Source organism: Biomphalaria glabrata, chromosome 14, assembly GCF_947242115.1.
Source record: "Biomphalaria glabrata chromosome 14, xgBioGlab47.1, whole genome shotgun sequence".
NCBI classification, from domain to species: Eukaryota; Metazoa; Mollusca; class Gastropoda; family Planorbidae; genus Biomphalaria; species Biomphalaria glabrata.
Window position 1 is genome coordinate 25955704 of NC_074724.1, and position 11587 is coordinate 25967290.

Sequence of the window (11587 nt, forward strand, 5' to 3'; positions counted from 1 at the left end):
ACATCTGTGTGAGTGGAGTCATTTAAGGACAAGAAATAATGATAGCCTCTATGGTCTCTAGTGTGGGAACTTAATAGCTCTACAAGATACTGGATTTACCCTAGCGCAGTATATTGCTGCCATCCTGGGTCTCACCCTCGATGTGGGGGGGGTGGGGGTGGAACTCCACTGATTAAAGAATAGACATTTAAAACAAATATGCATAGTAAAATACAAATAAAAAAGAAGGAAAATAAAGTCCCAAGTTATGTTTTAGTTGATGCTAGATATTCTCATCTGCAATGATCAATTCTGTTGTGATGTTACATTGTAGCCGATTTTCTTGTCCCTCTTTAAGACATAGACCTTGAAATGAATTTATCACAGAAGAAATCCAAGATCAGTAATTTTGAATATTTTAGTTCATAAGCCCAACATTAGTAATCACAGAAATCTAAATTACACAATTGAATTCCTCAAAATTTATTTGTAAAACCAAACTAGTTGAATGAGCCGACTTCTGGTTACTAGATTTTGTCTCTTTATAATATTTACAGACCTTAGTATGTACCTGCTAGAATAGAACCTTCCAGTCAAGTTCCATTTACCCTTGCAAATGAGAACAATATCCCATCCTAATATATTTTTATCACCAATAGTAAATGGTCTGTGTTAATAAGTTATTATTATTAGTTTGAAGTTTTTTTAATCTAAAAAATAGTAAAACTTAAAAATTAAATGTGAAATGCATTGTGTTTGTATTTGTGCTCTGGGCAAGTAGCTTGACCTATAAAACTAAGCATTGGTGCACTGAGTAAAAATTGCAATCTTTGGCTGTAACTACCAAAATTATAATCCTATATAAGAAGCCTGATAGTTTTCTAAAAAAAAAAAAAGTCTGAAGTTTGTCATGACTCCATCATTTGCAATGCAAAAAAAAAAAGATTTATTTTTTGTTTTGTTTCTGCTGACAAAATGTTACAATCTAGATTGAGGATTAAACAAAATAGTAATGGTAGGTGTATAATGTCTTTCAGAATATTCGTGGGCGCTGTGAGGGCAAGTGTGAAGTGACAGTGGAGTCCAGATCTTTCTGCAAGAGGTGCAGGCTAGCCAAGTGTTTCACAGTGGGCATGAGAAAAGACATGATTCTGAGTAGGTTTCTTTTCAATTCTTTTGTAACTGTCTTTAGGTAGAATTTTCTTGATAATGTTTTAGTGATAACAATTTTAACACGACTAATATTATTGTGTCTGGTACGTTAATTACTTCCATATTTGTGTATATTACAGTTTTTGGTGGTTTTATTTTGTTGTTTTTTAATATTTTTTGCGATTTTTAATACTTAGATCTAATTAGCATTCATTTTAGAATCACAATGATTGTCCAAAACTATAAAAGAATTGATAATACAGAAATCCTGCGAAAATATTTTTATCCATAACACAATATTCTGAAAATATTATTTGACTTTCATATTAAACAACACACCCAATATCTGCATACCCCATAATACCTCTGCTCTTTCATTTATAAGTGTGAAATATAAATATAAATCTTTTTTATAATTTTCTTTTCAAATGAGCATGTTCATATTTTTGTATACTGCTTGTTTAATTATGTGAAAGAAAGTTCTGAACAATATTACTTTAATACATTTTCTAGATGATGAACAAAAGAAACAGCGCAAACAGAAAATCATTATCAATAAATTACGAAGACAAGGTCAGCTGCCACCTCAGGATACTTATTCTGCATCTGCTAAGGATTTGCTTACACCCGTCAGGGCTCTAATATCTCGGGAGTCAGAAAAACGACACCCATGTTTTGACTCCAGCAAGCATTCATGTGTTGAAATCAAGCAAGAGGTGTTGGATTTATCTAGCAGTCCTGTTGGAGCATCCCAGTACCCTTATTCTAACTTAGACAAGCTGGGGTACCAGAGTGGCAAAAGGACACCGGTGCCGTACTCTCCTGGCTCACCAGAAGTTGTGGTCACTTTTCCTCAGTGGAGAGACAGCAACGAGAGCACAATAGCAGCCATAGAGAAGCTGGCCGATCCCGATAGGAACCTGATTCATGAGGTCCTCAAAGCGATGGAGGCCTCCTCATTCCTGGCTCTGTCGCAGACCAGCATGAAGATGATGCCTTCGAACCCAGAGGAGTTTATCAACATGGCGGAATTGTTTGTCCGCAAGGTCATCAAGGTGGCCAAAAACATCGCCTCCTTCCGGCAGCTGAATAAAGAAGATCAGATGAGCCTCCTTAAAGGTTCAGTGGTGGACATCATGATGCTGCGCTCAGCTGTGAACTATGATCCGTTCACTGAGTCCTGGAGCCTAAACACCAAAGGCTGCATCAGCCAGGGCTCATCCCAGGCCCATGGGGAGAGGATAAGCGCAGACATTCTCAAAATGGGCACACCAGAGACCAAGCAGCTGTTTATGACATACAGCAAGTTTATTAAGTCCCTGATGTCCACTATACATGGGGATCTTGTAGTACTGAAGGTTTTGATTCTTATGTCTTTGTTTTCTGGTAAGTACTTCTGCTCTCTGTATTAAGTAGAGTAGATTGATATTAAGTTGAGGTTGTTTTTTTTTTTAAAACTCCTTTGCCCTTCTCTCTTTGTCATCTAGTTTACTTGTAAAGTGTTTAACAGGTAGGTATAAGTGTAAACTAGTCTTTAAGTAGGGCCAAAAGTTATGTTATTTCATGATTAAGCTGAAGGAAACCTATCAGTTTTTAATTTGTCCCACTAAAAAATCATGTGAATTGAAGTCCTGTTTGCCTTTTAGTTATCGTCATGTTATTGGAAAGGTACTTTGAGTAAACCTGAATGGACCTTATTTTTAATAACTCAGTTGTATAACATTTAGCACTAGAGCTATAAAGGGGAAGTAACCCTTATGGGATTATGGGCACGACATGGCCTAAATTGTGCCAAAATATCAAAAGAAACATCTTTACACATTGCATAATTGAGTTTCCTCTTATTACATGCTGGGGAATCTGGGATAAAATTAAGTCATTTCTTTTTTTTTTCTTCTCATTTAGTAAAACTCTGAACAAAATTAATTTAGTTTTTAGATTATTAAAAATGTTGTTTTTTTTTATTTTCTGTTTGAGCAGCTGACAGAATGCCTATGGTTGACCATCATAGAGTCCAGGAGATCCAGGAGACGTACGGCCGTGTGCTGGAGGAATACTTAAACCACAAGTTTAATAACGAGGCCACATTGTTTGCCCGCATCATCATGAAGCTGACAGACCTACGGAACATTAACGAAGTCCACTCCAAGATGTTGCTGCGGATGAAGGTGGATGAGTTTGAGCCCCTGCTCTTGGAGATCTTTGACTTGCCCACGGACATGGAAGGCGGCTTCCTAGGCAACAACAGAGACGGGGTCAAGTCAGATGAGGTGTCTTCATCCTCGTTTACAAGATCATCATCAGCATCCTGATAGGAAGTGAGGAGTATTTCCCCTTCACAGTGATATCCTCCACAGTGCATCCTGTAAAAAACATTTGTTAGAGGCAGATGACCTCTTGGCTTTTAGTGACCACACAAAAAAATTTGAGTTCAACCTTCATAAAAAATCTACATCTAGTATTCTCTCCTTCCTTGTCACTCGTCTGTTGGCTTGTATATTCTTGAAACATTGGTTGTTTTGTAAATAGTTTGGTACATTATAGATTTCATTTTATTTATTCTATACATTGTTTATTCAGATGTTGACTAATATGTTTACATTTACTATTTAAAGGAAAAAAAAAAAACCAGAAGAAAGATAAATTTTTCCCTAATTTTTAAGGGATAAGCTTATACACACTAGTACCAGTTTTGTTTCTATTTAGTGAACTTTTTGCTTTATATTTTTGTTGTGTTATTGGACTGTTTTTTATATATAAAATGCTGACACTGGATTTTTTTTTTATGTTCGCTAATTGGCTTGGTATTTTTATGTTCACAATTCAAATGTTTGTTCACCAGACAGAAGCACTTATTGATACATTTTGTTTAGAAGTACAACTATGTTGTTGTAAAAATAAAGGCTAAGGTCAAGGCGCTTTGACTAATGTAATTCATTGTTTACACACACAAAAACTAGAGCTATGACATTTGACAACTCTAATGTATGCTGGTGGCTCTGATATCATGAGGGTTGATCTTATAAGATGTTAACACTTTTTCTTTAGGCTAGTCTGGCCTAGTCTGGTTTCTATTTACACTTGACTTGTGGTTTGTTTTGATGGTGCACATTAATGACCCCTCTGAGTGAGCTTAACTCTTTTTTCCTCATCTTTTTTTTGGTCCAGAAATGTTTGCTCACACACTATTTTCACTTTCTGTAGAGTTGATTGATTGCTGGACTAAAGTCTATGAAAAGGTCTTTCAGTATATGAAGTTTATTCCCTGTGAGCTGAACTGAACAAAAGCAATGAAAGTTTCAATTCAAAGCCGTTCTTTTTTTTTTTTTCAATTATCACTGCCTCTTAGAAAAAAACATAATGTTCTGTTGGCATGTTTAAGAAATGTTTAATACATTGGCTCACTGTAGCTTAAGATTGTATATGGTGTCATTAGTCAGGTATAGTGTATTGCCTTGAAGTGCTGTGGCCCTGTGATCTTGGCAATTTATAAAGAGCCTGCACACATCTCTATTTGTTCTTTCCACACATAATTCACTTTGTGCCAAAATTTAGAGTTAGGGTTATTCAGTTCCCTGTCATGTGCTCTGAGATTCTCTGTCTTGGCCCTGGTAGCTTATTTTGTTTCATCATCTATTGCAGCTTGGACAATATTCATTTGATTAGCAACTTTAACCACCATCTAGTGCTAAAGATTTTCTTTGAAAACTTTTTTTTTAATCCACTAAAAATGAAACAGCCCCTATACTTCTAAACCCTTGCAGTTTAACTTTTTTTTTAAAACCATTTTTGAAGTCTCGTTATAATATTTGCTCTCTCAAATGTCTCCGGCTAAAATGCTAAAAAAAGAATCTTGTGGTTAACTATGAAGCTTTTCTAGTATTAAAAAAAAATGAAGTGTGGGCAACTTGTAAGGATTTATAACCACTGTACTTCTATTTTATTCTAAGTTTTTCATCTGAATAAGTTCATGGATGTAGGTAGAAAGACATGAACAATTCTCTTGCCTCCTCACATTCATTTGCAATGGTGACTGGTAACTTCTGTATGACAGATGCTTCTACTTTAGTCAAGAATTATGAAACTGGTGTGTGTTCTCAGGCCATGTTACCAGTCTTTAGAATTGTGTCCAGGATACTTAACGTCTTATGTTTACTGTTGTATGTTTCTTTGGTACTATCATTGTACTGGATGTCTTGAGCTAGTCTATCTTAGAACAGTATGGGGATTGATCTCCCCTGGATCTCTCAGCATCCTCCTCCCATGGTTGTCCAAAGATGTGCAACAGTCATCCTCCCATGGTTGTCAAAAGATGTGCAACAGTCATCCTCCCATGGTCGTCAAAAGATGTGCAAGTCATCCTCCCATGGTTGTCAAAAGATGTGCAACAGTCATCCTCCCATGGTCGTCAAAAGATGTGCAAGTCTTCCTCCAATGGTTGTCGAATGATGTGTGGTTGTATGCCAGCTGACTTTCTGTTTACTTTTGTTCTTCTCAAGGTTTGCCTTCTAACAATATCCATTAGTGGCCTTACAGTTGTTGATTTGAAACAAACAAAAACACAAACTTTAGCTTTTTGTCTGCGAGATGAATCCACTAAAAGATAAGAACCTTTACTTTAAAACACATGTTTGCATTTCTTTATATGAATAGTTCTTCAAATGAAACTTTAACACTTTTACCATTTATCAAAAGGTTTTTTGGGTTCGCAAATTTTGCAATTGTCACTGCATAAGCTTGTTAACCCTGTACCCAAACTCCTGTCTGCCCATGTGCACTCAGTCTTGCCACTTTGTGTGATAGACATGGAGGGAACTACTTGTTGCAGTAGAAGTTTGTCCCTCACATTTTGGGGTCAAGTGTGATGTCCCACTCTAATCATGTGCCATACTGTTACTAGCTGAGGTGTTGACTGTGTACGCTAAGCTCATTCCATTGCCACTGCCTCACCACTTTGTGATATTGTCAACACTGTTCTAGCTAGAGCCTTTTCTTGGTTGCTTATCTATGTCATCCTACATGCTGTTGTTACAGACACAAAGGTGGTGTTCTGGTCACTTTCTCAGAATTAGTACTGGGAATTTTTCACTAAACCTGTTGTTTTTTTTTCCCAGGGAAACATTTCATTCTTTTTTAGTTGGCAAGCTCTATATGTATTAAATACTGTTTGGGGAGGAGCGGGGGGAATGAGTCTATGTTGTGGAAATATTTAGGTTTTTTTTTTTTTCTAAAATAGAGATGTTATAATTTGTTTGTATTGGTCTTTAAATGTCTGTAAAAAGTTTTGGTTATATACTGTTATATAACAGGTTACTTCCTGTAGACTTCATCTTCACATCTTGTAGAACAGTCAGATATTAGTTTAGTTTCAATGTGAGGTTATTTGCTATTTAAGTGTGGATTGGAGACAATGCATTATAACTTTATTGTAGTCTATATAGACTGTTCTTGTTTTAGTGACTGATGGAACTTGTTACTACTACACTTGGTACCACTCACATTCTCTCTAGAGCATACTTTCTTCTTTGTGATTTCTTTGGCTCTTGTCACCAATAAGTGCTGGCATTCAAACATGTTACATTTTGTTTTCTGATAAAGATCTATTTATGTTTATGAAGTGATGTTTACACAGTTTATTGTACACTTGTTCACATTACCTTGTGATATTTGATTCATATGTAAGTGCATTTTATCTTCTGCATGCTTATGTAGTTTAATCTGGGTGTGTGTGCACACTTGCGGCTCTTTCATGTCTTGCACACTTGGTGAAAAGGCTCCTGGCCCTTTGCAGGGTTTCTGCGGCCTCCTGAAATTCCAGGATGTCCAGGAAAGCTCCTCTGGAATTTCAAAGAACTCAAAAAAGTCCTGGAAAACTCCTGGAATATTAAAATATCTCCTTGAATGTCCTGGAATTTCACAGATCGAAAAAGAAAAAGCTCCATTATATAAGAAGATGGGCAGCGGAAATAAATATCTAAATGCCTTAGGGTTGCCAGCTCCTGATTTTTTCTCCCGAAGCCTTTGCCATGATTGATTATAGCAGCAAGGCAGCAGATGTTTGAATTCAGAGTTTTCCTTCTCCTAGGAGGGTAGCCAGCTAACGAGTCTCTCCTGTCCAAAGCTTATGGTTTAGGTGCCAATTCCCCCCCCCCCTCACTCCTTCTCCTGTTATTAAACAGTTCCACCAGACTGCATATCTGAGTTACATCCAGGAGTTGGACTGAGTGTCAGAGGCTATTTGAGGGGCATTTTATAAGCAGTGGAGTGCTTATATCAATTACCACTTCTGGCAATGGCAACCTAAATTACGCCAACATTGGCTATTGTATTTTTTGCACAAATTTATGTCCTGGAATTTTATTTCTCCTGGAAAACTCCTGGAATTTCATATTGACTTTGGTGCAGAAACCCTGCATGGCACATCTTTCAAACTTTGGTTTAGTGCAAGAGTTTGTGGTCATGCACATTGGATGACAGATTTGCACCTATGTGCTATGCTCATTTATGCTTGATGTCATGATCAGTTTGCAGTGCAGTTTTTGCTCCAAAGTCAAAGTGCTGGACTCACTTGAAGCTGTGCACTTTCTCACTTGAAGCTGACTGGATGATATTTCTTTGCATTCAATTTGTTGCTGTTATTAATTATTATGATTTAAATGTTATCTTGACCATCACAAAAGTCACTTCACTTGATAGATGTTACTGTTACATTACTGGTGTGCATACATGTCACTATTTGCTCAATGTGTTACATAGTAACCTAGTGTATATATATATACATTTCTATTTGAATCCTACCTGAGGGCTACACATAAGAATAGTTTCTTTTTGTTTACATTATTGTTTGTTGTTTCATCCTAGATCATGTACGTCTTTGACATGGCCAGTTCAAGGTTTGGATCATGTACGTCCTTGACATGGCCAGTTAAAAGGTTTGGATCAACCATTGAAGATTGAACCCAGCCTTGGCTTGTCCTATAGGTCTGAGCAGTGAGACCCATAGTGCTGCTAGCTTGAGCTTCTTTGACAGGCTAAAGGTTATACTTTAGGGATTTAATATTGGCCTGCTACATTAGGAAATGGGATGGCTTCCTCAAAAAACTGTTGGCCATCTGGACCCTAGACCTTTGGAATTATAAACAGTCTTATGTACATGAACATATTTATATATACCAATGACATTATAGCACTAGTTTTGTTGTTGTATTTTTGTGTAGAGAATACTGTTGTTGTACTATCAGTGCAGTAAGAATGAAATATTGAGGAGGTGATGGCCAAATAATAAATCACTGCACTCAATGATCCTCAAATACCAAGCAAGCCATGTATATGAACTTTGACCCTTCACCTTTAGTGATCAGATATTTTTCCTGGCAAGAGTGATCTTTCCATTTGTAGCTACATATTTGGTTTTAGATGCCAACTTCATTATGCCAAATTCATCATATTGTAAGTTCCAGTTATTTTGAAGTAGTCTTTTTTTTTTCCATCAAAGTCCTGGCTAAGCTTTGTGACATTTACAATTGTTTTTTTTTTTAATTCTTGCTATTTCAAACAAATTGAGATTGTTCCCTGAAGTCTTACATGAGTCATTTGCTGTCTACCTCTTATGTCATTGATACTTGATTAGAGTTGAGGTTATTGATCAGTGTGGTTCTATCTCCCTTTATTATTGTCCTTTCTAATCAGCATTGGGAACATACATTTGAATTTGTGATGAGATGGAACATTGTCACTTGTCAAGCTTCTATCTCAACATATCCATATTGGACTAAATGGACAAATTAGACTACATATCATTTATTTACATTTCTCTTTATGTTACTGAAGCTCAGGTTCCTAGCATCTCAATTGATTTTGTTTAATATACTCAGACATAACTTCCCCTTCCAGACATTAAATTTTTTGTTTTTTGTTTTTTGTATTGTTTTTTTTTTATATATATAATTTGTTTTTTACTTTAAAAAAAAAAGGAAACTTTGTGTTTCTAGTGTTTAAGAAAACCAGTCAGTGAATGTGCTTTCATTTTTAGAAAGCTTTCCAGTGCACGCCATATGAAGGTTTTCTTTCAAGCAATAGAGTACATCTGAGGGCACGACATGGCCTAAATTGTGCCGATGGTCCAAAAACTCAAAACTCAAAAAAACTCAAACATCTGAACAGAGCAGTCAGTGTGGGCCCATAATGAACATAAATATGTAGCTTTTAAATGTTCTTTTTCTCAAAATGGCCTTTTTTTTTAACTAATCGACTTTTTTTGTCCAACGCAACATTGTCCTTGTGATGCTTAAATCCACTAATGTCCATCAAATTGAAAATTCAGGAAATTAAACTATCTTCTTTTCCCTCGTAGGTTATATCCCAGTGTTTCTAAATATACAGATCGGGAGTTTAAAATATTTTGTAACTTAGTCATTATCATTGCATGACCTTTGAAAGTCTTTAGAAACTGGTTGTTGAAATATAAAAAAGAAGAAACTTTGAAGTCCATGGCGGGAGTTAAATATAAAGGAAGATGGAGGGAGCATGAAGAAAGGGTCAAGAAAAGATGGCTGGACAACATAAAAGAATGGACCTGCCTCTTATTTTGATATCCTGCTAAGGTCAGCTGCTGACCAGGAAAACTGGAGGGTTGTTGAACTTCATTGAATGGGAAGCGTTACAGCCACTGAGGAAAGGGATGGTCTGAGTTTTGTCTTGCTGACTAACACTTCTTGTGTAGCATCATACTTTGCCTATTTAAAATCATTCATCATCTGTGTAACATCATAGATCATCTATGTAACATCTGTTGTGTTAGCAAATGTTTTAGAGAGGCGAAAATCAATATATTCATTCTCTTCTTGCAATGGAAATAATTTAATGCTGCTATTAAAAACTTGAATGAAGAAAGATAACAAACCAGATAAAGTTGTTATTTTTAATACATAACTTGCATAGCTTTATTATGCTATTTTTAAGTTTGTATTATTTTTTACTGGAGTATTTTTTTGAAAAATCATATTTGAAAGCATATAATTGTAATGTTTAAAACACATTAAGTTAGGAGTATATTTTTTGTTTAATGCTTGACTGTTTAACTTTTTCGTTTCAGATATTTGATGACATTCCCTCTGAAACCATTTTTTTAGTTTGTTTTGGTATCATTCTATGATGTTTCACATTGTGCTTTGAAATGACAATTTTGGTACAAACTCTCTTGTTCAAGTTTGTATTAGATGATAGAGCTTCAGAGAAGACAAAAAATGTGATCCCAGCCATATATTTTTCAAATCATTGAAACAACTATTTGACTGTTGTGCTGTAATTAGTTTAATCCTAAAACTGTCGGTGTGTGTGTGTGTGTGTTAACGAGCAGTGGTTCCCAGCTAATTTTTTATTTATTTTGTTACTTTCCCTAAGTCCGCTAAGTCCACACTAATGTGTGTTTGAAATGGACTCTTAGCAGAGAATAAGTATCCACAATACAGTAGAATCTGGTTAATTAGACCACCAGTTAATCGGACCTATGACTTATTGGACCGAATTCTTAAGTACTGTAACAAATCCTATTATGCAATCGAATCTGGTTAATCAGACTAGCAGGTTATTAGGATCAAAATGATACCTCCCCTTGTGTTCTGATTCACTGGATTCAACTGATTTAGAATCATGACTTGTGGTTTACGAACTTCTGATAAGTTTCAAATTCTGAAATTCTTGTGATGGCTCTATCTCAGGTTCTCCCTATGTTATTTTCCAAGATTTATTTTCTAAGAGGCTAATGAAGCTCTATGTTTAGGAACCACTTACAAAGATGTGTGTATTTATTTCTATCCCACAATTAGTTTCATTTTGTCAATGATTTGACTTTCAATGTAGTTCCACTATTTGTTTGTCGTTGTCATTGAGTGAACAGTGTGAATAAAAACACTTTGTATTGGAAAGATGTGACTAACTCCATAGTTCCTGTCATTTGTTCAACATGAAGATATGTGTAAATAAAGTTCTATTGCTCACTGTAATAGCCACAGGCATTTTGTGTTTGTCTACATTTTACCAGCTTAGTAGCAAAGTTACTTTTTGTAACTTCATGGTTAGTGTAATAATTAATTATATCTTTTATATAGCGCTACTTTCATGCTTATGGCATGCTTAGAGCGCTTTGGTCCAATCTCATTTGTGGACCATTTGGGGGGTGGGGAGTTGGGGTCTGGGGGGGGGAGGGAGTTGGGGGCTATCTGAGAGAAGGTTTTTCCGTGCTGCCTTTAGGCATTCAATAAACACAACTCTGCTCGAGTCGGATGTTGAACCTCGAGCCCCCTTCATAGGTAGCCAAGTTCAAGCGTACTTAACCTCTCGACCACGCTTCCACTATTGCTGGTATTGCAAAGTGCTACTTATATATACACATAAAATATTGATAGTGTACTGTAATATATAGATTTGATTAATTTAGGCCAAAGTAAATGGAATG

General features: G+C 36.0%; 1 protein-coding gene across 5 annotated transcripts in view; it reads left to right on the plus strand.

The window, feature by feature from the left end:
* The window catches only part of LOC106060663 (vitamin D3 receptor B-like), a 127637-nt gene extending 116502 nt beyond the window's left edge, over window positions 1-11135 (plus strand). For all 5 annotated transcript variants that reach the window (XM_056009353.1, XM_056009354.1, XM_056009355.1 and 2 more), the window contains 3 exons: window positions 1017-1134; window positions 1645-2517; window positions 3112-11135. In XM_056009353.1, coding sequence (XP_055865328.1) covers window positions 1017-1134; window positions 1645-2517; window positions 3112-3443 — 1323 coding nt within the window. In that variant the 3' untranslated portion in view covers window positions 3444-11135. The remainder of the gene's footprint in view (window positions 1-1016; window positions 1135-1644; window positions 2518-3111) is intronic.
* Window positions 11136-11587: the final 452 nt, after the last annotated feature.